At 48.6% G+C, this 27,761-nt stretch overlaps 1 protein-coding gene across 3 annotated transcripts in view; it reads right to left on the reverse strand.

Annotated features, from left to right (window-relative positions):
* Window positions 1-27,761, reverse strand: part of UNC79 (unc-79 subunit of NALCN channel complex) — a 234,320-nt gene that overhangs the window by 85,246 nt on the left and 121,313 nt on the right. Inside the window, exons 22-29 of one of the 3 annotated variants that reach the window (XM_075531032.1) lie at window positions 25,592-25,793; window positions 24,855-25,034; window positions 23,364-23,429; window positions 13,188-13,474; window positions 11,081-11,263; window positions 10,294-10,456; window positions 7,672-7,821; window positions 5,793-6,980 (exon numbers count right to left, since the gene is read on the reverse strand). In XM_075531032.1, the coding sequence (XP_075387147.1) occupies window positions 5,793-6,980; window positions 7,672-7,821; window positions 10,294-10,456; window positions 11,081-11,263; window positions 13,188-13,474; window positions 23,364-23,429; window positions 24,855-25,034; window positions 25,592-25,793 (2,419 nt within the window). The remainder of the gene's footprint in view (window positions 1-5,792; window positions 6,981-7,671; window positions 7,822-10,293; window positions 10,457-11,080; window positions 11,264-13,187; window positions 13,475-23,363; window positions 23,430-24,854; window positions 25,035-25,591; window positions 25,794-27,761) is intronic. The other 2 variants (XM_075531033.1, XM_075531034.1) reach the window with 2 other exon arrangements.

A 27,761-nucleotide genomic window follows, 5' to 3' on the forward strand; every position in this document is an offset into this window, starting at 1 on the left:
TCAGAACTGCTAGCAAAGGAGGACCAGAGGTGGTTGACGGATGATGACGTCAAGGGACCCGCATAGAAAAAGAATGTGTGGAAATGGATTGTGGTCGCAAGTGGACACTTCTTCTGGACATGACTGAACTATGGAATGGTTTGATATATGTATTAATCCCAATTGATATCATAATAAAATATAATAATCATTTGCTTATCTTTTGAAAAAAAAAAGAATTACATTAAAATGTTAACTGACAAAAAATAATTGCTAGTAAAAAACCTACATCCTTAGCTCTCTAGTCTTGGTCTGTCTCCAGTTCTACGTGTATTGCTGATGTGCTGTCATAACTGCTCCACTTGTATAGAATGACACAGCTTAAAACGCCCTTTGAAGAATTCTCCGGAGGAGGCTGAAGAGGTTTAAAGTACTAACGTGTTGATTAGAACACTTCATGTGGTTTTCATTGTAAAGGCATGTCATGACTGTAAGAAAGTTACTAATAATTAGTAGTGGACCAAGAGCCTTCCAGCCAGACCATTGGCTCTCAGTGGTCAGTCATTTTACAAGGACTGACAGTTGTCTAAGGTTTAAGACAACAGATATTCGAATACAGCTATACATTTCAATAGTTCCATTCCATTTCTTAAATATATTAATGTGCCGGAGATGCCAAGCCATTGATTCGTTAACACGCCAGATGGTTGCCAGCACTCTCGGAGACGCCTCGGACACAGTCGGTGGACAAACCAGGCAAAACTGCTTGGTTCTGAGTGCTTATAGTGGTGAGACAGACCGTGATGAAGACACACAAAAGGTAGGCACTTCTTACGAGGAGACTTCAAACATTTGTGGGGGGGAAATGCCATTAAATAAGGATAATGAGATGTTTCCACCCACTGAAGCCCTCTTGTGTATGGTATGCTCGCTGACAAGTTCTTTGTAGAGGAGAACTAGAGAAAGAAATGAGACACAGAGATGTGGGGCGGGGGCGGGAAGGCAAAGCACGGGGCAGAGCAATTCTCCCTAGGAATTCCATGTTTGGTCAAAGCTTTGGAAGTGGGGAGCGAGTGAGCCATGCAGCTACCGGGGAAGATAGAGACAGTGGTGGGAAAGATGTTGCAAAGGTCCTGAGGGAGAAATACACAGGCGGTGTTCAAGAAACGCCCAGGAGAAGACGCGTGGAGGGAGAGCTGGACAGGAAGTGGGGACTCGGGAGGCCAGGCCCCTGTGGGGCTCCCTCAGGCTCAGAAGAAGCCAAGCTTTCACTTGGGAGAAAAGCCACTGCACCAAAGAGTTTGAGGAGAGGAATGAGGTTAATGTCTTGTTTCAAAGAACCCCTTTGCTTGCTGTGTCCACAGCTGGGAAGGAGCCGAGGGCAGAAGCAAGTCCACAGAGGCCGAGACTGGTGACTCAGACCAGGGTGCAGGTAGCAGCAGAAGTGTGCTAGGTTCCGCGTGGATTCTGAAGATGGGGGGGCGGGTGTTGAAGGTGTGACATGATAAGGGACCTGGGGGCGGGGATGTGCCATGAGGCTTGCTCTCTTGCCTCTCTGTCACCCTCAAGAGAAGAACACACATTCTTCACAGGTCCTGGGAGAATGTTGGGAAACATGAGAGGCAGGCTGGCTTCCCAGTCCACGTTTAGCCTGGCACAGCTGGTCCCCAGATGATGGACGGACTCTTGGACTAAATGAATGATTGCTGCTGCTTCCTTCTGAGCATTGGTGGTTCTCACGCGGTCTTACCCAACAGCGAGTGATGAGGAGACGGGTCACGGCGTTTGGACAATAGTTAAGGTCATAAGACCAGACGAGCTTGAGGACAAAGAGCAGACACAGAAGAGAAACAATCAGATCAAGGTGGCAGGGCGCTTCCTCCCGCAGGCGATGAGAAGGGACCAGCAAGAGAGACCAAGAAGGTGGGACCACTAAATCAATAGGAAACCAAAAGTGTGCTTCCTGGAAGCCCAAGAAAGTGGAACCAATGAATGGTGTCAAATATCGCAGCTGTGTTGGAAGAAAAGACTGCAGCAACGACCGTCAGGTTTAACTTGGAGGTCCTTGGCGACCGTGACAAGTGCAGTCCAGGTGGAGTCGAGTCGTAGTGACCCTCAAGGACAGAGCATAACTGCCCCACGCAGCTCTCAGAGACGCAAAGCGTCAGCAGAGCAGCGAGCCTCCGGTGTCACAGAGGGCACGGCACCTTCCCGGGAGCGATCTTGAGTGACGGGCCACATGCAATTGGAGGAAGTGAGTAGGGACAACTTTTTTCCAGAAATTTCTGCTACAAGGCAAACGCATCAAATTTGTTCCAGATTTTCGTGTTTTCTACTTTCTTTCCTATTAAGGTTTTTCCCTGTTTTGTTGCTGTTGTTGGTGGGGGGGGGGTGTTTTTTGTTTTTGTCTTCTGTGTTGTTCTGTATGTGAAATCCAGGCTAGGGAAACCTATAGAGACCGTCACTGGATGAATAATCTCCTAGGGGCATGGCAGGGGAGGTTTGGTGGAAATCAGAGCAAACATCAACGCGTACAGGGAAGAAGAAAATGTTCTGGAGTGGACTGTGGTGATGGGTGCCCGACTCTTCTTAATAGGACTGGACTATTGGGTTGTATGCCATGTGAATCACATGCTAATGAAACTATTTTTAAAGAGTTGGGGGATTGCTATCAAGAGCATTTTTCTTTTTAAAAAGAGAGGGAGATAAGAGTATGCTTTAAACTGAAGGGTCAAATCCTTAAAGAGAAAAAAAATATGAGGAGGAAAAATTTTTCTTTTTAAAAAGAGAGGGAGATAAGAGTATGTTTTAAACTGAAGGGTCAAATCCTTAAAGAGAAAAAAATATATGAGGAGGAAAAAAAATAAAGCTCACAGCTATGAAGGCTTTCCGAAGCTGTCCGTCTCCATGGAAGACCGCAGAAGAACTGGTGCATTGGAATCATGGTGCTGGTGAAGAGTATTGAAAAGTACCCTGGACTGCCAAGACAGCACACTAATCTGTCTCTGAAGAAGTACAGCCAGAAGTACAGCGCCTTAGAGACAAGCATGATGGGGCTTTGTCTCGTGTACTTTGGACATGTTAGCAGGAGCGAGAAGGACATCCTACATGATACAGTAGGGGACATGAATCGAAAAAGAGGGAAACCCTCCACAGACTGACACAGTGGCTGCAACAACGGGCCCACACAGAACAATCGTGGGGATGGTGCAAGACCGGCAGTGTGTCCTTCTGTTGTACATAGAGTGGCCCTGAATCAGAACCCCTAACAACAACAACAACAAGAGAAAACATGAAGTAGATGACAAACAGTGGGATCAACATGCTGCGTCCAGAGAGACGGAAAGAGATAGAGAATGTGAAATTGAGCTCATGCGAAGACTGCGGTGATTGGTGACAACAAGGTCTGAGTGTAGGCCCATGGGAATGAGGAAATGATGTTGGTGGAAGGGGAAATAATCACTAAAAAATATGAATTCAAGGGACGGAGGAGCCCAAGTGTCAGGAGAGTCATAGTCACTAGCATTGAAATCAGCAGAAATAAAGATAGGAATAATTTGGGGGTCGGGGGGCAGGGAGACAAGAAGAGGCAGGTGTCAAATTTGTCAACAGATGAGGAAGAGTCAGGGCTGGACACACAGTGCCAGAAAGAGTAGTGTGTGACACATGGTGACCAGAAAGATGAAGGAATGGTCTGGGCTGGCCATGGGGAATGAGGAAGACATCTCCCTCCTCTGGGTCCAATGGCCAAGGGCTATGGGGAGAGCAATGGCCTCAGGCAACAGCCAATCTTCCAAGAGGCTAAGAGGGTAACTGGCGCTATGAGAGGAGAGAGGTTGAGCGTTCACGGAAGAACAGAATATGAACAGATCATGGATTTCCCCCACACACAAATGTTCTGAAGCCCCCTCGCAGAAGAGGTCTTATTCATGAAGGATCGTGAATTTCTGAGAACACAGGAAAACGGTGTCAGGGTTTGAGGGCTAAGTGGAAGAAAACGTTTGCGAACAGACCATGAGCATGGCCGTGCAGCCCTCTGAGCGTGGACGCTGAAGGTCGTCTGGAGCACCCTGCAATGACCGAGAGAACCTGAGAGCAAGAGTCCCGGTGAACAGAAGGCAATCAGCTGGCAGAGTAGGCAGGGCAGGTGTCCTCCGGGCCTCCCTGACTCAAGCTGAGAGAGGCAAGGGAGTCTAGGGATTCTGAGGGGACTCTGAGCACCTGGGTCTCCTCTGGATGTGCAGCAAGGTTAATTCAGAGATCCCTGTGGCGGGAGGAAGGCACTTACAGATAGAAAATCATGATGTCAGTATAGTACCACCAACATTTTAGGGACATATGGATCGTAACGGTCAGATACTTGTCTGCCGTCTGGTAACACATACACTCCTACAAAAACCAAGTCCTCCCTGATAGCCTGGAGCACCATGCGGCAGCAGGATGGCTAAAGAAGGCGACACACGCAGCAAGCACACACACACACACACACACACAGCTAGGAGTAGCACCATATACCATGTGCGCCCACCCTAGAGGCCTGAGAGTCTCTCGTTTACCCAGCCCAATGCTGTCTTCTATCCAGCTGCGGCCACCGTGGCTCTCCACAATGGAAAAGAGCCCCAGCTTGCCAAGTGGGGTTCCTACCAGGGTCTTTTTCTGCTCCCCACTCCCACTCTCCCCGCCCACATGGATGGAGCATGACCCTTTCCAAGAACCCGAAAATACTCTGTAGAATTTTACAGAGCACCTTCTGGCTAGAAACATTTGGAGTTTCCCAAGGAATAAAGAGGGGGTGGAATCCATCCTCTTCAGAGTCTCTCTTGGGTGGATTGGTGGGGAAAAAATGAAACTGGAGTCTGGAGAACAGTCCTGTCTTGCTCCCGGTGACCTGCGACCCCGCCTCTACGCTCAGTGTCCTCTGTGTAAAACAAAGGGTTAGACTCAGGTCGCCAGGACCGTCACCAGTTCTCAATGTTCTGTGATCTACAAACCTACCAGCACCTCCTCCCTCATGACTGTTCCTTTGTTTTAGATCTGAACTGAGACATGAAAAGGAGTTCTAACTAGAACTACAGTAATACTTCGGAAGACTGTGTTTTAGGGTGAAGAGGCCTATTGGCTTGACATATATACATTTGTTTCTTTCTTTCTTTCTTTTGGAAACAGTGCCCCCAGGGAAGCGTGAGGAATGGCGCCAGGAGCAGGAAATGAGTGGGTTGAGGCCACATCACCATCGAGTGGTGCCCATCCATTCGGGTCCAGCTTTTTCACGGGCCTGCTTTGGTTCCTGGGAGCACAGACAATCCCCAAGACTGCTGGTCTTTGTTAAGTCTGTGTCATCAGCTAATAGACCCCAGAGTCTTAATCATCGAGTGAGGCCCTTCGCTTGTGTTGCTCCTTGGGACTCTGACAGCTCACTACAGACTAGCAGAAAGGAAGGACGGACAGACGGAGAGCAGAAAGAAACGCAAAGGGGCTCCAATGCATCGCTGTGGGTGTTTGCTCCGCTTCAGATCTGCAATATCCTGGTATGACTCAGCCATTGCCTCTTACTGCCAAGGGGGGTGGTGAAGAACTAGCTTCAGTGGTTCAAAACAACAAACACAAAAGCACTGATGGAGCCAGGAGAGCCGCATCTGAATCGGACATGCTCTCAGGTAAGCAGGCAGGATTCAGAGTGCTGACGAAGCTGTTATAATGTCACTCCCGGACATTATAAGATTAGAGCTGGACGCCGAGCCAGGGGCCATCCCCGACACGTAAGATGCACAAACTGGAGGGAAGGTCGGGGAGAAGAAGAGAGACACACTCACCTGGATCCTTCTGCTCTCCCAGTTTGTCTAGAATGTTGAAGGAAATGTCCAGGTACTCTCTCTGGATAGCACTGACGGCTATCTTTCTCTGTTTCCTCTGCCTCGGGACAATCTGAATCTTAAATTCGGACTCCTCCGCTCCCTCCTCTTCCATCTTCCTTTCGGAATTCTGTTCTGTGTCCGACTCAGCGCTGGTATCGGGCTTCTCCCCTTCGGTTGGATTCTCAGCGTCTTCCGGAACCTTCAGGAGGACCGTTTTGGCCCCTGAACTTGGAGTGGGCCCACCAGGCTTCCCTTCCTCCAGGCTGAGGTCGAGGCTCTCATCCATGGACATCTCGGCCAGGGCGAAGGACTTCTGAAGGAGGTCTCGTTTTTGCTTCAGCGTGAGGGGGCTGCCACTGGACAACTCGGACATCTCCTCCGCCATGGCTCGCGCTTGGGGCTCTGTGGGGTCTTCCAGAGCTAGGAGAGCGGAGTCCGGGCTGTTTCCTGAGTCCTTGGAAGCAAAGTCTTTGGAGCAGCCCTCCACGCTGACTCGCACCAGGGGCGTTGTGCCGAGGCCGGGGACGGCGGCAGAGGCGGCCACAGGTTGGCCAGGGGTGCCATTGTTCCCTTGCCGGGCCGCCTCCTCTTCCTCATCACTCTCCACTATTCGGAGAGGGGGGAGAGGCTCAAAGACAAGCGAGTCACTATCGGACGTGGAGACCACCGAGTGCTTCTCCGGGCCCGAGGTGGAATCCGAGGACAGGTCGATCAGATCCAGGTCCTCCTTGGGGGCCGGCTGCCCTGGAGAGTCTACCTGCACCTCAAACGTCTCCATACAGTTTAACCGGACCTCAGGGATGACCGGCCGACGGGCCTCCGGGAAGGCTTCCAGAGCGGGGTTCTCGGGGATCTCGGCGCTGGCCAGCCGCGAGGCTGAATTCTGCCGGGGCCGCGCGGGGTCGCTGGGTCTGTGCAGGCAGCAGGCTGCGGGCGGGGGAGGCTTGTCTGCATCGCAGCGCTCGATGCAGGACTTCCTGCGGTGCTCGTCTAAGGTGAACAAGAGGGAGTCTGCGTTCCCTATATCAAGAGATTTTTGTTTTAAAGAACGCAGCCTTTTTTTCTGAATGCTGTCTTCTCGCACACAGCGTAGCAGGCTGTCTTGTACTGCACCCGTGTCTCTATAGTCAGCCAGTTCTATGTCACCTGATTAAAACAGAAAAAGCTATAGCACTGTTTTACTTGGAGACGTCACCGTGTGTGTTTGTGTGTTTGTTTGTTTGTTTGTTTCCCCGCATCCTTGGGCAGACAATTGGCATACAACCGTAATCACGGGCCCAGCTCCACCAGAAGGGGGAACTGACTTTTCATCAAGTTCATTCTCATTCCAGAAATACTGACTAAATAAATAAATAAATCGATAGCCAGAAAACTGGGGGGGGGGGGGTAGAGGGAAGGAAAATAAACAAAATAAATAATAATAATAAATATTCATAATATTAAAGTACCCAAAAGGCTGTTTAAGATCTTATTTCCCCAAATCGAGCTCCGGGACAAATTCCACCGCTCTACACATGTGTGCACGGGCAACGGGGATGGGGTTTGGCCGAGAAAGGTCTGGAAAAGTGTCTTCGCATCGTGTGGAAGAGAAGCGAACATCTGGCAGCAAATCAAATCAAGCGATGGCCCCTCTAAGACAACCGTGACGTTCATGAGGTCTCTGTCCATTCACGTATATATATAAGCGTGTCTATATATATACTGTTTGTGCATACAGAGAGGTAAAAATCAACAGCATCGAAATGAGTAGTAACGCAATAAAATTAAGATTTCACCCCAAACAAATGGTAGAGTACAACATTTCTGCATAAAAATGACTGAGAGAAAAAATTCATACTTCTCTGCACATTCATCTCAACCGGCTGAGATTTCACCATTTTGCTGCCGCCTATCCTTTTCAATCTTGCAAAAAAAGTTTGAGACTCTTTATTGCAGCGTCCGGTGGGTGTATCATGAATATCAGACTCATCAAAAACACTATCTTCCTCTAATTGGGGAGAGAAAGTCAAAATTACACTTAAGAGGTTATTCTCTCTTAGGCTGTGTCTACACAAGCATTTCAGGGACAGCATTAAGGGGGCCACGTTTCGGGCAGCTTCTGCACCTGCCCAAGGCTGGCCGTGCCTCCACACTCCATCTGGGCTTCAAACTCTCGCGAGGCTGAGCGGAGCAACCTGTGGCAAGGGTGCCCAGCATTTCCCACCAGTCTGCTGGCGGCATTTTCCAAGGGGTATCTCCCTTAGTTCCCTTCCCGGGGAAACTTCCCCAGTGCCTTTAAGACAAGATGACCCATCGACGCCAGCGGCTTTTTCTCGGAGTGTTGGCCACTGCTCGGCATGCCCTGGCTTGCTTTGGGTGAATTTTCAGGCAAATTTGGCCAACGAACATGAAACGCAGTGGGTGGGGCTTGCCCTTTTCCAAAACTAGGCGCCTCGCTGGGGTTTGGGAACTGGTATAGACACAGCCTAACAGTACATGCACCTTATATTTGTGAATGCAAAATACTGTACTCTACACTTGGCAATGAAACACACAACACACAGAGGGGGGAGGGAGAGCTCAGGAAAAGCCACTTCTCGTCTCAAAAGCTCCACAGATGGTGATGGACTGAGAGAGTACACAAAGGAAAAAGAAAACCGAAAATAACATTTTCCTCCGTTTTTAAAGTACGACCCTGCTCTGAGAGTTTGCCTCTTGCCACTCCTGTGGATCCCAGAAGGACTCGCTGAGGACTCGCTGAGGCTCTGTAAACAAATTGGTCCCCTGAGAGCCTACGGGAGGGATTGGTTCTTTGTCCTCTTCTCTCCCCCTTTGGGCCACGTTTAAATCAAAGTAACTCCAAGAACACAGCGGTGAGAAAACGGTTGCCACTCTGCAACCCCCAAAGTTCAGAGTGTTGTTCTTTCATCCCGCTGGAAGGTCAAAGGACACGTACAAAACAGGCAAGGAAAAGCCACGGGATGCTTATGAACCAGCATCCCTGGGATTCACCTACAGCCTATGAAACAGCATCCCTGGGATTCACCTAGAACCCATGTCACTGATTCTCACTGAGATCACGTTGCTCAGCCTTTGGTCTAGGACAGGTGTGAATATGGTTATTTTAAGACTTCTTTGCTATGCGGGGAGTGCCCAGCAGAGAGTTCCATTTCAGGGGCGGATCCTGCCCTTGTGAACAGACTCTCCTGGCAAAGGACACTTGGAGCCGCAAGGGTTATGCAAAATAAACATCCTAGTCTTTTCAGTCAGACTGAAAAGCAAATGTTAAGGATCCTCCATCGTTTTAAAGTGATGTCACCCCCCCCCCAATTGAGCTGTCACCAAAATGAGAAACCCTATGTAGTTCCCAGGTTTTGACGGAGATACGGCACAATAATATGCCTTCTTCACTTCCTTCTTCAAAAATTTCTTCTTTTAAAAGAATACATTTTTTCCCCCGGAGCAAACCGTTCACAGGAGGACCATTATCAACCTGAAATGATTCCCTAGACGTACTGAATGGCAGAGCTGGAGACACCTCGGGATGGCACCTCCCACCTGATCTACACTCAGAGCGAAGACACCCGTCACATACTTCAAACAAACCTATGCAAGTTGCCCGCAGCTGAGGACCGACACTTACTAGAAAGATCCTCAGTGAAGAGCAGAAAGGCACCAGAACTGGTACCAGAACAATCAACTGGGACCTCTCAGCAATAAGCAAGCAATGGCATACGGGCTGCAGCCCAACCCTGCTGATAAATTTCCGGAGCAGAGGAACAGTCGAACCAGATCAGACGGAGCAGCCACCACAAAGGGTCTGCAGGTGCATGCCGTTCTCCCAGGATGGGATGGGCTGATGGGCACCTACAAGTTTCATAACCCCACCATGTCCACTAAAGACATACATTTTTCTTTTTTGGCTCTCAACTAGAAACAAACAAGCTGTTTGTGTTGTTGTTAATCTACTATGTCCTTTGGGGAGAGACTATGAATTGAAAAGCCCTTGATGTTGGAGATCATGTAACGCAAAATTGCCCCAGTCATCTTACATCACTGCATATTGACAGGCCGACTGGGAGTCCATCCCAATCCTGTGAGGGCAACCTGGAGACTGCCCCAGGGGCAGGCGCCTTGACTGCAGGCCAAGAGTTACTTCACAGCCCGAGCCAGACCCTCCCAGCAGGTGAGCACAGGCTTGCAGTGCAGTGGGCCCTAGATCAAACAGCAAACCTGTTTCCCAAACGACGTATCTTAAGACAACAGGCTTTGGAGTCAGTCCTATTAGCTATTTCTCTTGCACGTTCGTGTAAAACTTAAAAGCAGCAACATCCCTGGGCAACGTTTGAGAATTAACCACGTGATAAACTGGTTTGTTTGTTTTACCAGGTGACACTGGAGGACTTAAGAAAAGCAGGTGTCCAGACATGGATTACGCAGTCAAGCTAAGTTGGGGGAACAAGTCAGAGATGGAGAGTACCTTTTTCTTTCTCGCTGTATCTGCTTATGTTACTGTTGTCGCTGTACACAGCTCCTGCTGTGGCATGGGGCCTGCAGCTATGGTACTGAGCATTGAGCGTGTTGACCGTTATCTGAATCAGATGCAGTAGGACCTTGCTGATGTCGCAGTCTCGGTAGGGATACTGCTCGATAAAATCAAGGGGGGGAAGGGGATAAAATGGTTATTTTGATGAGCCAGCTGTCCCATCTGATTCCCCTAGGCTATTTTCCTCATAATCTCTTGGGGATAATATATATATATTATCTGGACAAGTAGAGATGTAGGTGCTTATGGTGGTCTTCTTGTTACCAAGGGCCCACTACCTTTCCCGGCAACTAAGTCCTCCTGAGCCAAGTCACCGACGTCATGGCATGCCATGCTTTTTCGAGGTAACGATTCGGCATAAACATTTGGTGTATAAGTACCACGTTAAGTATCTTTTTTTTGCCTCCTGACAGACAAAGTACTACTTAGATAAAATTTGAGACGTGGAGCCTGAGCAAAGATTTCTCCATGTCCTACAGGGACTCGTTCTCTCCGGTGAACCTGTGCCGACGACCCACTGGCAGGGTCTCACTTCCGATCCTCACTGCAGTAGCTCTTCTGCTTCTCACCACTAATCGTCCATCAGCAGCCTTCCTGGGAAGGCCCAATTAGCATCCTACGGGCAATTCTACACTTAGTTCTCCTGGGCATTTCCCTCACGCTGCCCTCCCTAAGAGAAGCCCCCACCCCAACCCTCAAGGAGTGGACCTCAGCAGCTCACCTTGTAAAGGATGACAAGCAAGGCCTTTAGCCACATCTGTCGGATGTGAGGCTTTAAGGACCAGAGGGAACAGCGAGGCGGCTGCTGGAAATAATGCCGTAGCTGAGGGCAAGAGCAGTATTTGAGCACCTGAACCACCAATGGGAGGAGATGTTTGCCCAAGTTAATGTTATAGTCCATAACCTGGAATCGAAAGGAAAATTCACCGTCGGGGGGAAAACACAAACAAGAGCCGCAAAGCCGAAGAGCATACACCGTCGTCCTTCCCGACAAAAACTGGAGCAAACAGATTCACGGGCATATCGCCAAATGGTCAGTCACCGCCGGCATGTTGGAGCAGGGGGTGCGCGCCAAACGTCAGCATGATATGTTTGTGGTGAGCTCTCTGGACACGTTCCTTTCCACTCCCAGCTATAGGTGCTGCTGTGCCCACACTAAGCATGCGCACACGCACTTAGCACGAGGAGGGCACAAGGGAGAGAGGGTTGATCTGGCCCGCTCTCCTTCACAGACACGGGTTTCAGCCGCGAGCCACCTTGTTATCTACATGTCAGGGTGCTAACCGGAGGGCCGGCAGTTCGATGCCACCAGCCTCTCTGTGGGAGACAGCCTCTCTATGATTATCAGCATCCGCTAGAGACGACGACATCGTACCACTTTGTTTCCCTGCGTGCGTGGCATTTTCATCTACCTGAGCGAATCACGGGGAGCAGCTATGGAATGCCTGCCTTGAGGCAGGCACTGAGGAAGGTGCTGCCCTTCCAAGATGCTAACTTCAGTCTCTTCTAAACAGCTTGGCTCCCAGTGAGTAAGCAAGCAGAAGCTGCCTTCTGCCTTGTGCCAAGATGGTTACTCAGTGGCAGGATTGTGAATCACATCTGGTCTTTCTAACCCCACGCCCTTTGCAGCAGTGGAGCCATTCTGGAAAGGGAGATTTGTGGCACGGGTTAGTGGGCACACCTGTGCCCCATGGTTGCATCACTCTGCTCCAGGACCCATATTCCCAAGGCATTCCCACACGACTCCATGAGGAACCTGTACACGGGTGCCCATTGCGGAGCTGCTCGGGACAGGGAGAAGTTGGAAGCAATGTATGCATCCATCACTGGGGGGATGAGGAGGTGAGCTACAGTGGATGTACCAGGGGGATTCCAAAAGGTGGGAGGAATGTCCCCTATCTTCTTTTTTTAAAAATCATTTTACTGGAGGCTCTTACAGCTCTTATAACATTCCGCACATCAATTGTTTCGAGCATATTTGTACCTATGTTGCCATCATCATTTCCAAAACATTTTCTATGTGAGCCCTTGGTATCAGCTCCTCTTTTTTCCCCTCCCACCCGTGTGAATCCTTGATCGATTATATATTGTCATTTTTATTTTGTATCTTACACTGTCCGTTGTCTCCCTTCACCCACACCTCTGTTGTTTGTCCCCTTCGGGGGTGGGGCTATATGTCCAACCTTGTGATGGGTTCCCCCTTTCTCCCCCTTCCCCCTCCCCGACTATCTCCCTACCCTCATGATAACGCTGCTCCCGCTGCTGTTCCTGAGGGGTCTATCGGTCCTGAATTCCACGTGTCCAGAGCTCGTATCTGTACCAATGTGTGTCCTCCAGGCTAGCCAGATTTGTAAGGTAGAACTGGGTCATGGTAGCGGGGGTGGGGGGAAGCATTCAGGAACTAGAGGAATGATGTGGGTTTCGTATTCCTTATCTTTTCATTCCATCTTTCCAAGAACATTTTTGAAGCCCCTTGGACCCAATGGTATAAAATACAACTGCTAGAAGCAGTAGACAAGCATGGACAAATCCTTGCATGACTCACTGAAGTTAGCTGTATGATTCACCCAACTCTCTTGACTTGAAGCCCAGAAAGGAAAGGGGGAGGGAGACATAGAAACCCAAATCCCCGTACTCCTTTCACAGAACCAAGCTGCTGGGCATCACTCATCATTCTGCTCCCCTCCGCCTACCCCTGCCAGATACCATGTAACCCAATGACAAGCCTTTATACGCAGCCAATGTTGGCCAACGTGGATTTAAGGGCTTGTGTGCGTCCACTAAAAACCTACTGGTGTGAGACCCCTGAGAGCCGCTGCTTGACTTACCTGGGCGATTCCTGCAATGAAGGCGTTAAAGCACGTTGACAAGCGCATCTTTTGAGGGGCAATCATGAAGCAACCTTCCTGTTGGTCGTACCCGAGCAAGACGTACAGGTGCCGCTTGACCGTGTTGAAGGCCTTCGCGCTACTGATGTCTGACTCCGCACTGCTCTCATCCTTGGCCATGAACTTCATGAGCACAGTAATCAGCTGGTGAACCGTCTGGTGGTCGATCCCAGCATCCTCTGGGAGCAAGTCCTTGATGATGTTGTCATTCTCAGGAGACTGTTGTCCTGTGGGCACAAAAAAGGTCGTCAGTGGGCAGCTTGCCCACCAGGAATTCACACAGACATCTCACTTAGCACCATTCTTTCTGCTTCCACTAAATAATCAAAGCGTCTGTTTCAGACAGGAAGTCAAAAGTAGGAAAGGCACTGTAAGACCCTCTAAGCATCCCTGTGGGGGCAGAAGTTCTGTTTTCACCAACATCCAAGCTGGTCAACAACTGAGTTCGTTTTCAGGAGGAAGAGGGGAGTGGTAACCAAAACAGGAGGCTGGAAGGCCCTGCTGTGTGATCCTCGAGCAAGAAAATGAACATCTCCATGAACTTTGACTTCTTCACACCTCGGCAAAGCCCTGTCCTCCGGCAGAGAGCGTCCAGCTCTTTGAAAGAGACGCAGAAGCGCAAGCATAACGCAGTCTCCTCAAAGCCACGGATCTTGAGAACAGCCACTGGGGATCCTGTTCCATGATCGGTCGGTAAGTCAGCTAGAACCCCACCCCCACCCCCCACCGTTCCATGATCTTTAAGTTAGCAAGAGCGGGGTAGGAAAAGTTACTTTCAAATCTGCAGGAAGAGCTGTTAGCAGTGCACAGTCTTTGGGTGATGTCGCCAAAGTCAGAAACCGCAAATGATGCGTCTTACTGTATGTGATGAGAAACATACAGGTGTGGGGAGGGGATCAAAGGAGAGAAGCATGGACCTTTGAAAACAGAGGAAACGCTACATGAAGGTGAGCTGAAAGTTCACGCATGAAGAGAAAAAACAGAACACCTGAGCCTTCTGTCTCCTCTTCATCTGATACAGAATTGCATCTGGGCTACACCCCCACCCCAAAGATGCCATCTCTAGTATTTGTCACAATCGGAAGTGGCGCCCAGTGGCCTTTGGCTTCCTGACCTTTCTGAGGCAGGGTCTTCTGGAGAAAGGAGAGGGAGACTTGCTCGTCTACATTTGTATTTTGAGACTCATTTCAAGCACCTGACGCCTGCTTGTCCTTCTTTTGCTTAACGACCTCAGCATTTCTAAGTTGAAAACCAAGTCGTTGCCAGTTGGGTTAGGCCAGCAACGCTGTCATCTCATCTCTCATCCCGAGAGGAAAAGTGGTGGTACATAAGGACACACTTGATCTACAAACCAAACCTCAGTTCCGTCCGTTATCGCTGTGGAATAATGTATGAGACGAAGGACAATGGGCTAATAGGCGGGGGCTCCACCTGGTTATGGGGAGAAAAATCTCACTGTCTTTGAGTTCCATTTCCCCATAACTTGTGGAAGCCCCCCTCCTATAGATCCAGGATCTCCTGAGCTCAAGTGGCAACATCTCAGTCTCCCCGGACACCGTTGAGAGAAGCCAGATACCAAACACATCTCTGGGGACAGGAAAATGGGTCATCTGTTCAAAAGTCACATCCTGAGAGGGGACAGTTGACCCTGAGCCACCACGCAGCAAATCAATTCGTCTAAGAACCCATCTGACACACTTCAGTATAACTCTGGGACACTAACAATATTTCTGTCCAGAGAGTCTGCTCATCATGAACGTATGCTAAGAAATTTGAAACAATCTATTTTTACCAATGGCGATTAGAATACAACCTAGAGATTGGCTTGTTTGCGATGTTTTGAAAGCAGAAAATGCTCAGTGAGCTGATGGTGCTATCATTATTGTTAGACCTGTATCAACCACCAGAAAACAGAGAAAGAAAAAAGGAAATCAACCCATGAGGACTATGTGCTTTCACCAGCTCTTAGAGAGCCAGGAGACCTCACAGCGTGTTCTAGCTAAATGTTGTCGATCAGAGAGCTGACCAACACTGGGCCCCTACTCAAGTACTCCCTCAGTGCAAGGGCACTGGCATTCCATGATGCTCACCTTCCCGACATGATCACTAAAGACAAAGTGGAGCATAAGCAAATGTGGTGAAGAAAGTTGATGGTGCCTGGCTATCAAAAGATATAGCGTCGGCGGTCTTAATGGCGTGAAGGTGAACAAGCAGCCATCTAGCTGAGAAGCAACAAAGCCCACATGGAAGAAGCACACCAGTCAGTGTGACCATGAGGTGTCGATGGGATCAGGTATCAGGCATCAAAGAACAAAAAAATCATATTATTGTGAATGAGGGGGAGTGCGGAGTGGGGACCCAAAGCCCACTTTTAGGCAACTGGACATCCCCTTACAGAAGGGTCTCGGGGAGGAGACAAGCCACTCAGTGTGCAGTCTAGCATCGATGAAACATACAACTTTCCTCTAGCTCTCAAATGCTTCTTCCCTGCCAGTATCACGAACCCAACACTACCTTACAAATCCGGCTAGACCAGAGCATGTACACTGGTACAGATAAGAGCTGGAAACACAGGGAATCAAGAACAGATAAAGCCCTCGGGACAAATAATGAGAGTGGCGATACCAGGGGGGGAAGGAGAAGGTAGGTACAAAGCGGGAACCGATCACAATGATCTACATATAACCCCCTCTCAGGGGGACGGACAACAGAAAAGTGGGTGAAGGAAGATGTCGGACACTGTAAGACATGACAAATTATCAAGGGTTCATGAGGGAGGGGGTGCAGGGAGGAAGGGGTAAAATGAGGAGCTGATACCAAGGGCTCAAGGCGAAAGCAAATGTTTTAAGAATGATCAGGGCAACAAATGCACAAATGATTTTTTAAAAGAAAGAAAAAACAAAACCAAAGAGCTGACCAATATGAAAATCCTTGTAGGCCCAAATGAAAAGAAATGCCTAGAAAGAATTTCGCCTTTTTTTGTTTTGTTTTGTTTTGCTTCCTTCCAGATGGTTATTCGATCACTAAAAGGAAGTGATTTAAGGCCAAGAATGTGACGGAAGGGTGAGTCTCCATCCCCTGCCAGGTTCAATGTGAAGGTAGCAGCCAATGGAGGCTGCTAACATTCTGACTTTACACCTCAGCCTTGGGAGGAAGGTGTGCATGAGAACAGAACACCCCATGCTGTGGAGCCAGCTCCAGAGCCAGGAGGCCTTGACTCCAAACTGGGGAGCAGGAAGGAGCGCTGGAGAGAGAATTGCACCTTTACCTCCTCACCTGAGAACTGAGGAACTTAGGGAAATGAGGATGAACTAGGATGCACACCTTCTATGGAGAAAATGAAGCTGTGATCTTGGGCTGAAGTATATCACAAGGCCTCTTCCCGTTACAGGCAGGTGTGCTTTGAAAAAGTGTGTGACCTTACCTTTCTCCACCACACTGCATTTCCCTAAGTGATTCCGTGTGGTGCCATACACACCCTGTTCTCATTTCCATGGTCTTCAGGTTGCAGCCAGCCTCCCCTACGTGGCTCTCCTTGAATAGCCAGTGGGGAGTGGCCATGAACTGGGTGATGGGGAGGAGGGATATTCATGGGAACTTTCACATAGTGTCGGTGGGGTGGGGGGTGGGCCATCCATTGCTCCTATAATTTGCTCTTCCAGTTGCGGGCTCTGTCAGACTAAGCTTCGCGTGTTGGTCTTTCTTTAAAATAAATCGAGGTTGCAACAGAGGCACTCTTCCCAAAGAGAAGTTATCTGAATCAGACCCTGGAGGAAAATGAGCTGCCGAAGAGCGGAGATGTCCTTCAGAACTTATAAAAGGATGTCACTGTTTCATTTCTCTGCAAAGGGCAGACACTGTTCGTTGTGTAGCTAAATACTGAGAATCTTTTCTCTAAGCTGGGGGCATTAAAGCACCGGGTAGTTTTGAATCCCAGCGGACGAAATTCCTATTTCTATTTGAATGCTGGAGGTGTAATATGCGAAGAGGTTTGATTTTATTATTTCGATAAAGAAAAATATAACCAAGTATTTTCCTAACCAAGAAGGCAGAGCGCTTGGACCCTAGCCCAATGTACAATGGGCCCATCACTGCGTGTCCCCTTGCTGACACAACTGATGGACACTCCTAGGTGTAACTCAGTGGGACGGATGCGGATGATTTGAAACCAGACAGGATCGGGATCTGCATTTCCACTCGGCTCTCCTATTGGTTGTCCTCCAAGGAGTCGCCCTTCCTACAAGCTGGACTGCTCGTGGGTCTAAGGCTGTTGCCGGCACCTCCGCCCACCAAAGCCCAGGTGGTTTTACTCACACAGTTCCCGTCACCTTGCCTGGTGGTCCTACCCCCTCATCACCAATTCTAGCCTCTGGGTCTGGTTTCCAGGGGCCATTCCGACCCCTTATTCCCACTCTCCTCTCCGGAATTTGATATGACCCCTAGAGTCTATGAGAGTTTTTTTCTCGACAGGAGAGTGGAACCGAGAAAGAATTCCTTCAGTGCCTCCTATCTCGCAGGTGGCAAATAACTAGCGTTCTAAGCAAGACTGCTGCTCCTTTTCTTATCCCCCTACTGTAGAATCCGACATATAGTACATGTTCATTATTAATAAATATATCTTTGATGGAACTGGGTTTAAATAAATCAAATGTTTCAAGCCTTCTCTTCTAGAGAGGAGAAAAACTGATGAAGGCCCCAACCAATAGGGAAGGGAAGATGGCTCCGTGCAAGCTGACTCACTGCCAAGTCAAAGAGCGACAAGTAGGTGGAGAGAGAAATGACCCCTTCCAAACACTTACTCGGTTGATCCAAACACAGTCAACAACTAAACGCTCTTCATGAAGTCCTATTATATTGGCAGTTCTCATTGCACTTGCCCATTGCGCTCCCGAGCCTTAGTACAGGCTACACCTCTGTTCACAGCATGTTAAAGGTTGCATGTGCCCACAGCCACAGAAGGAATGTAAGCTCAGGTCTGCGAGGAACTCCATTTCCCCGTAGGATCCCCATCCCTGCCTTCTTTGCCTTTGTCTCTTTCTACCCCACTGCCCATTGTCAGACGTCCTCATCCTACCCGCTTGGCCAGCTCTGGCTGAAAAGCCATCTGTGCACATGGCCTTCCCGATGCCAACCGGAGGCAGATGGCTCTCCTCCGGTGGTATCCGATGCACCATCGTGTCACACTGTCGCGCTCACTTCATATGGGCATCCCCTGATGTTTATTCTCCATCTATCTCCGTGACTTGACCCTAAGCAGATAAGACGGTCGAAGGAATTTCTGGTGGATCTTTGTAGCCCTCTTTCCTAGGACAGCAGGTGTCCAACAGATGCTGGTTGAATTTAAAGTGTCATCCCCCCTCCCCCCAAAATATATCACTCCAAACAAGAGAATTCCTATAACAGCAATTGTACCTGGTGCTGTGTTGGCTCTTAATGGTCTTAAAGACCAAAAGAACCCTACAGAGTAATTTTCAAACCTTCTAAACCATCTGTAGAAACAAACAAGGAAGTCCAAAGAGAGATGCTTTGGAACTCAAGGTGAAGTTCCTAGGAGAGAGGCAGAAAAGGTCAATTCCAGAGAGATCCACTGTTGCTAATAAGTACTGAGACCTTCTCTTACAGATACACAGCTGAGACCAACGATCCTTAAGGTTTCTCTGCAGGTGGAGAGGCACTGGGATGTCCAAGTCTCGCAAGGGATGGATGGCTCTGGACCAATCGGGGATCTTAACTGGGAAGGTCCTTTGGTCTGGATTCTCGGGGGCTTATGCACACTGCAGTGGGCCCAAGTGCCCAGGACAACTCTATAGCCAGGTTGGCTTTCTCGTGTCCTGCATGTCTCATGTTCCTCAAGAAGTGGTGGGAGTGGAAAGAAAGCAGGTCAAGTCTCCTGGACTCAGGTATCCGTTCTGCCCCTAATGAGTTAGTCATCTCTATGACCTTGAGTAAGCCACCCAGATAGAATTAAACTACTCCTCCGTGCCTCAGATTCTCTTTCCTGTCCATAAAGTGAAAGATAAAACTTTACATATATCCAGAGCTGCTGGGAAAAATTAAAGATCATTGGCATAAAAAATTCTACATTTCAGAAGTGCTACCATTCCACATGGAACTACACTGCTGGAGCCAGAGCCCTGGAGCTGGAGGAGCCACATGGAGACCCACATCAGAGCTGAGATGCTTCCACCACCACTGGATCCACAGACTTTCCACCCGCTGGTCTGTGATCTTCCTGCACTCGGCGTCATTGCATGTGATGCACTTGTCTGAGGAGGAATTTATAGACTGGTAACGGGCATATGGGCTGATATCAGACTTCTGGACTTGATATGGACTGGGCTGGGAGGTTTTCTTAATCTATTATTACTCTTTGATATAAAGCTCTCTTACCTATAAAAGAAAAAGTAGTACTATTACCATATCCCTGAAATCAAAACCGAACCATCAAGTCAATTTCAACTCATAGTGACCCTCCATAGGACAGAATAAAACTGTTCCTTAGGGCTTCCAAGAGTGTGAATCTTTCAAGGAACAGACAGCCTCATTTTCATCCCACAGAGTGGCTGGTGGGCTTGAACCTCCGACCCTGAAGTTCACTATCCAATGCTTAGTCCACAACACTACCAGAGATCCTTTTGCCATGTTACCATATACCTAACTTACTTTAACTCACTATTCTCAAGTCAATTTCAACTCACAGCAACCTTGTAAACAGTGTGGAATGGCCCCTGTGGGTTCCCAAGACTGGAAATCTTCAAGGAAATAGAAAGCCTGAGCTTTCTCTCACAGAGTGGCTGGGACTGCTGACCTTGCGCTTAGCAGCCTAACTCATAACCCGACACACCACCAGGCCTCCACTGTATACCTACGATTGTTTGATAACCCATTACAGGGAATAAGGAACAAGTTACCATAAGGTCGCTGTGTTCGCATGGAGTTGATCATTTCCTTGCGGGACTGGGCTGATATTAACCAAACCCACTGCTGTCTGTGGGACTCCAATGCCTAGTGATCTCTGGGACACAGTAGAAATGCTCCCATGGGGTTTCCGAGACGATAACGCTCGATGGGAGCTGGCAGCCACATCTTTCCCTCCTGAAGCCACTGATGGTTTCAACCCGCCAGCCCTTCACCAAGCACTTCAACCCCGGCCCCAGGTGCCCAGTTCTATCTGCTGCGTAGTATTCAGCCTGGGCGCTGGATGTCCAAAGACAAAGACTCCCATAGCAGCAGAGACGCTAAAACCTAGGTCCAGTCACAATTATACAAGTCAGGTGGTGGTGGTGGTGGCGTGCCATCGAGTTGCTTAGGATCCACAGCCACCCAATACACGGTGGAGGGAACCCTGCCCGGTCCTGCACCACGCTCACAACTGTGTCCACGTTGAGCTTCCCGGTCAAGCTCTCTGCTCTCCGTGCGGAACACGGCTTCTACCAAAGTGCATCCCTGTCGCAAAATCCCAGATCAGCACATGAAAAGAGCTTACATGGTACACATGACGGTGCTGTGCTCCGATTAACGATTGCCCCTGGGAGCAATCGGCTGGGAAGCCTGAGGGCCCAGTCTGTCACCAATAAGCTGCGACAGCGGCTCCTTCATAAGCACCTCCATTTCCTCTTCTGTAACACGAGCAGATTCCCGCATCCCTGATGCTTCCACCCTGAAAGGTTATCCGTCTGCCCAAGCGCTTTTCATGCGACGCCGCAAAGCCATCGGAGGAGCAGGCGCACGCTCTTCGTGAGCCGTGCACAATGCGCGGTCTAGAAAGGTCTTCTTCCTGTGGCCCCATGTGCCGTGATACGTAAAGGCTAAACCCAGAGAATCACGACGGCTCAAAGGTCTGCCTATGCGCCGTGGTCCACTGCCATCAAGCAGACTCCGACTCAGAGTAGAACTGCCCCACGGCGGTCTCTGAAACTGTCTGCTCCCCTGAAGATCTACAGCCTCGGGAGTCCGAGTGGACGTAGTGGCAGCGGGAGCCTTTTGGCTGGCAGCCGAGGGCTGACCCACTGCACCACCTGGGCTCCTGGTTCAAATGCGTAACCTTCCAAAACACTAGAAATCCAGTGCCAAGAATGCTCATCTAAACGTCAGTGGAAATGAAGCCTCGCACACCTTTAAAGGGCATCTGCTGCGTTTCAGGCTGAATCGGGGAGAGGGCTGGCACCGGGGAGCTCATGAGTGGAATCATGCAAAAAAGATGTTTGCGAAGCAGCATGGATTTTCCGCTTCTACTTAATGATGACTTTAAATCATTCTGCCCAATGTTCCAAGGATCTTGGCAGGTCTTTGCTTCCAAGTTTAAATAGTCACTGCCCAGTAAAACATAAAGCATAAAAAAACCCTAACTTTTAAAAATGCTCCCTAAGTGGGGGCGGCAGCCCTTCCAACCCCCAAGGAAACTTTGCAGAGAGTGGACCGTGGAAATGCTCTGCCTTGGAGTTTTCCCTCCACCTTGAATTGGCACGCTGGTCTTATCGGCCCTTTCCCCATCTGGCCACCTTTGATGAGATCCTTGGATGCCTGAAGGATTTCTCTTCCAAAGAGATGTCAGAGATGGTAAATTTGGTTCCACAGATAAGAATAATTCTGGGAAAAAGAGGACCTGATGCAAAGGGCTTAAGTGGAGAGTAAATGCTTTGAAAATGATCAGGGCAAAGAATGTACGGATGTGCTTTATACAATTGATGTATGCATATGTATGGATTGTGATAAGAGTTGTATGAGCCCCTAATAAAATGTAAAAAAAAATGATTAGGGAAAAAAAAGAATTCTGGGATGGAGCTTTCAAGTAAACCTTATGATGAAGATGAGGCAAATTGACTATAATTTATGACAATTGCCTCAGAACAACCTCAAAAGGGCCTCATGGAAATGGGAGGGGAGATGGGTTTCTCATTTTTTAAGAAGCTTGGGATCGGAAGTTCTGATTCTGACTTTTTGTTTCTGTTTTCAATCCAGCGCCGTGTGATGGGAGTGTGTGTGTAAAACCAGGGAGAGGGGCCCTGCCAAGTGGTTTCAATTCCCCTTCCCAGTTTTTTATAAAGCAAATGGGTTCTGGCCGCTGTCTGCCAGCTACGTTCATGAGCTCCAGAGTGCCCCCGCTCCTCCTCCTTCATCCCTCCCACCATCCCTCCCTCTTTTTCTACCTTCCTTTTTATCATCTGTACTCCCCCAAACAAACAAACAACAATGCACTGCCATCGAGTCGATTCCGACTCATAGTGAGCCTAGACGACAGAGTAGAACTGCCCCTGTGGGTTTCCAAGGCTGTACATCTTTCCGGAGCAGAAAGCCTCATCTTTCTCCCTTGGAGTGGCTGATGGATTCAAACTACCGAGCATGTGGCTAGCACCCTAAGTCATCACCCACTATGCCGCCCATTAAAAAAAAAATCACATATCCATAAATGGAAGCTGACATCCTACAGCAAGATATACAGGCCAGGGTCAACTGGTTTCTGTTGTGCCAATAAACAGGTGCTCCCAATCTAAATGCACGCTTACCAGCGAGGCATGGTACCCCTCACCTGGACAGCGTGTCGTCTGTTATCTCCTTGCCAGAATGCTACATGATCATACATAACATATCAGGAGCCATCCATCGACCATGCTGCTGTGACCCTACTGTCCCTCAACAATAGCAATCCTCCTTTGTCCGAGACAGAAAGCATGCCGACTTACAAAGAATCAGGAATGGCTAAAGGAATGAGTGGATGGCGGTGGCTCAAATGTGTAACTTTTTAAAAATGTAAATGAAATGTATGCTTGTCCTAACACAGATCTAGATGGACAGACATATTTATATGTGTAAATCCACATACAAATATCAGTACTATATGTAATTCTTCTCACAGTGACTCTCTGGGGAAAGGTGTACAATCGGGTAACAGGGTGCTTCTGACTGGACCAAAGTTATCTGGACCCAAAGTAAACTGCCAATATTCGAATGGTAAAGGATCGGTATGCCAGGGATTGAAACATCTTGGCCAAGACCCTTTGGAGACTGTAAAATTTGAAGTATCTCACTCTGGTCCAGTTAGAGACACCACATCCTTTACCTTGTCCACCTGTGATAAATACTTGCATAGAGCCCTTCAGCGTCAGAAGTACCCACCTGGTGTCTTTTCGGGTGTCCCACCGAGGGCTGGAGCAGACTGCTCATGCCTGGTCAACCTCACAGCTTAAAAATCAACAACAACTCTATTTAAATAAGCATTAAAGACAACTTGAGCCTAGAAATTATCACTATCCAGTGCTCACTGCATTGGATGCTAAGGGCATATGCCTGCTTTTCCCATCAGTAATCAACATTGCCTACATGTCTGTGTCACAAACGTTTGGGGGTTTTCTTACAACTTCAAGAACATCCTTCCATTTGACTTCTTTTCACAGTTGCCAAGATTGGCTTGTGAATAACAAGCAACAAGAAAATAACAATAAATTAAGGTTACGCCCCAAACTGGCCAGTTAGGTTATACAATAGCTGGGACAGTCATAGAAATCGTTGTAGTGTAGTCGATCTAGGAACTCCTTGCTAGGATCTAATTCAACTTCAACGAGAAGCTAGCACTACTACGGACTGCTCTTACACAGTCATCTGCATTTGTCTTTTCTCCCTGAAAAACCGGATTATCGATCATCTAAAGGGGTTTCCCTGCGCCTCCCAGGGCTTAAAATGCCACATTTCCATAGCTCGTCACAAAATAGAGGAAAATACAGTAAATCAAATCCTAGGTATGATTAAAAATAAGTAGGTTGCATAAGACTGTCTTGTAATAGATGCCAATGAAAAAGCAAACCTTCCCACTTCGGGCAGGATAAGAAACATGCTTCAAGGAGTGATTTTATTGATTTCATGGCATTTTAAAAATATATGTATATAGTTAATATTTTTACAGGTTATCCGTAAATTAAAAATTCACTCGCTCATTAAGGTGGCGACTTGGGCATATATATTTTAATTACATGTGATTCACCATCATTGTCAATCATGAGTTTCTCTAGTCATTTGTTCACTTAAGGAAAATGCTGTTCTCCTTTAAAAGGCAACATGAAGAAAGATCTTTAAGAAACAGACATCTATGATCATTATTTTTTTTAATGGGCAAGGAAGTTTGTTTTGCTGTTAAAAATTGACCTGGTGACATTGGGTGTGACATCAGCTTCTCCTCCGTCTACCTTTGCTTTTTCAAAAGCAACCAGGCCTGTGGTTTGTCAGGGGTGAGGGAGGGGTGGGGGGTGTTGGCTGCTTCTATCTTACTTGGGGGAAAGTGTCTTCTGAATCTCAACTCTGGCAAATGTATTCAGAAAGCTCTTGGGTCACAAGGCTAGGGGTGCAGAGCTGCATGTCCTAGGGTTTAGGACCAAATACCGCTTCTCCCGTTTATGCCAAGTGTCGGTAGATTGGCTGCCTTCTACATTCTGGAAGAGTCTACGGGTGGTCAGGCCTTGTGCTCCCTGGAGAAAGCCACCCGTGCCACCCAGTAAGCCCCAGGGAGACACCCTAAAGCCCGGTCTGCTGAAAGAGCTCGGGTGAACATTCAACATAGCCGCCTCGGGACGACAGGCAAGGGATGCGGGGGCAGGACGGGAGAAGATACTCAACGGATCTTGGAGGTTAGGGTTTCAGGAAGGGAGAGAGCCCTCTTGGATTCCGCAGGCCCTTTCACGCTGTCCTTCAGGGAGCGCACGCTCCTCTGGCGGTTTCTGGCAAAGCGAGCCCTCTTGATCTTCCACAAGGCCGCGTCGCTGAGGTTAGCGACGTTGGTCCTCACCGCGGTGATCGCTTTCAAGGGAAGCAGAGAAGGTGACGTTAATTGCCTTAGTGGACTCTGCCATGCAGCGCCTGTGACACAATCGCTCCCGGTCCCGTGACACATTCATCCCCCTGATGCGCCTGAACGCTCAGGACTGGTGCCCATCGTTTGTCTCTTTCGCCCTCAGACTGAACGATCCGGTGTTGTCCCTGCAGGCAGAGCTGGGGCACGGATCCAAACGCATGCAGGGGTGAGTTTGAAAGTGTGAACGAGTCGCACCGGGCTGCTGCCCAACCACATTAGAAACAGCATGACGGAGCGATGTTGACGATACACACCGTTCCTTACAAAAGGGTGGTCCTGGGCCCGCCAGGAAACGACAAGAATTCTGACCCCAGTGCCCAAAACTAACGAGGTCTACAGACTACGACAGTCGAGCCCGGACACGCATTTTAATGAACCGAGCACAGGGCGCCAAGTCACCCTCCAGACTAGGGATTAAACGGCATGCAGGGGATCACTGGCTTTTCTAGCAGGCAAAAGCTTAGGGACTGTAGCTTGAAAGCAAGTTCTTGGCTTTACTTACTTGTGGGAAAAGGAAATTCTTTGTTACAATCCAAATGTAGCTGAGCTTCCAAAGAAAGCGTCTCAAATCTATTGACAAAAAACTCCCAGCTCAAAGCAGGAATATCTCGTTTAAGAAAATGCAAGAGTAAAAGCTTACTCAATATTGTGGGTCGGTCTTTAACCACAGTATCGAACTGGAAGTCGAGACAAAGACACAGACCCTGGGGGAAGAGGGAAAAGATAAGTCAGAGATAAGCGTTATCAGTTACCGCAAAGCCAATGCACAGGCAACAAGGCGATCGCTCCCATCCCTGCTGGTCGGGTGAATGATCGACTCCTACACTAAGCTCGCCGCCTCTGGGAGGGAACCTGCACAGGAGGGGCTTCTCCTACTTTTGATTCTGAGTCTGAGCTAAATATCCGGGCTACCCGGATCCCAGTAGCTGCATACACTGGTTTCCTTCAAGCAAGGTGGGTTTAAACAGGATGTATCTGCAGCCGGAGGAAGGCTGCAGACAAGGTCCCTCTGGGGTGCTTTCCAACAAGAAGAAGAAAAAGTCCCATCAAAACAGTGGCTTCTGAGGGGACCTGCTTAAAACACAAAAAAACAAAACAAACCCTTCAAACTCGCCCGTCCATCAAGTCAACTCTGACTCACAGCCACCCTATAGGGCAGGGCTGAACAGCCCCTGTGGGCTTCTAAAGCTGCAAATCTCCACAGGAGTAGAAAGCCTCGTCTTTCACTGGAGGGGCAGCCGGTGGTTTGGAACTGCTGACCTTACTGCTAGCACCCCATCCTGCAATCCACTATGTCCCCGGGCTCATTGGGGAATCTACCGGGGATTCCTTGGGGAATCTCCATTCACAGCAGAAAGGCCGGCTCAGAAGGTTATGGGAGCAGGTTTTGGGGGGTCCCAAAGGGGTAATCGTGAGATCTTTTCTCAATGGACACAGACTATCACAGGGGCTTATTAGGACGACGTTTCCAGGGCATTGAGAACTGCCATTTGTGAGGGGAAAGTCACGGGAGACTTGGGCAGAGGCAAGTTGCTGCATCATGGCAGTGAAGCTGCTCATTCTTCCAGGGGAGCAGGGCTTTCTTTGGGAAACCTGACCCCATCCACCCTACCATACTGAGCTGGTGTCTTCAGACTTCTTTTTGTTCCCCAAGCTCAAAGAACTTTAAAAACAGGAACATGATTTGAATTCTTCAAAGATGCCCAGACTGCTGTTTCAACTTGGTATAACTTCAAAGAGTACAGAATTATTTTGGGGGGAGCAGGGGAGGGCAGTGTTAGAGAGATGGAGACTCCACCTTCAAAAGCACATAGACCTAACTGGAGGATATGTTGAGAAGCAATAACTTCACTTGGGGATGTTTTTATTGAATAATAGGGTTTATGATTTTGTAGCAAGACTTTTTGAATTTACTCACATTACTACCTTTTATTTTCTAATCCCATCAATAATAACCAGCTAACCCAAGTATCTTCAAGCCCGGGTTTCTTTTCTCCAAGTCTGTAGCATCCATGAAGCAAAAAAAGACATAGAAAGCTACATTTTGGGGAAACATAACAAGCGGGTCTTCAAGTTCGCTTTTGGTCTTACATTCTGTAATCCTAAGAAAATAAAGTCATCGTTTCTTCTCAGAACGTAAGTGGAAGGTAGAATTCCAAAATCCAAGTTGGAATGGATTGAGCAACGATTTCCCCAGGATAAGAGTCACTGTGCTCATTGTATTCACTGGACAAATACAAAGGTGTAACTCATCCTGTGCATCCTCGCATTCATCCAAGTCTCGTGTAAGGAGTGTCCCTTGTGCTCCAGGCCTGAACCAGGAGTAGTAAATACGAGGCCCGGCTGTTGAAAGCTCAACACTGCAGGATTCTCCAGAAAGCAACGGAGAGTTTCCCAAGGGAAAATTGGTTCCGTGCGCAGCATAACATTACAATAACTTTGCAGACCCCACGACGTGTATGCCCTTTATTCTTGGGCATTAAATATAGAAAGAACCTTTACGTTGGGTTGGGAGGCAGTGCGTACATATACACACAAACAGTTAGCATGAAATTTGAAGAGACAGCTAGGATTGGGAGGAAATTTGGCGGAACCCAATGTCTTGCGTAGAGCTGTAATACCCATATAGGTAAAGGATGTCTGCAACTGAGCAGCAAAACAACACAAACCAA

This window comes from Tenrec ecaudatus, chromosome 14 (genome assembly GCF_050624435.1).
Source record: "Tenrec ecaudatus isolate mTenEca1 chromosome 14, mTenEca1.hap1, whole genome shotgun sequence".
NCBI lineage: Eukaryota > Metazoa > Chordata > Mammalia > Afrosoricida > Tenrecidae > Tenrec > Tenrec ecaudatus.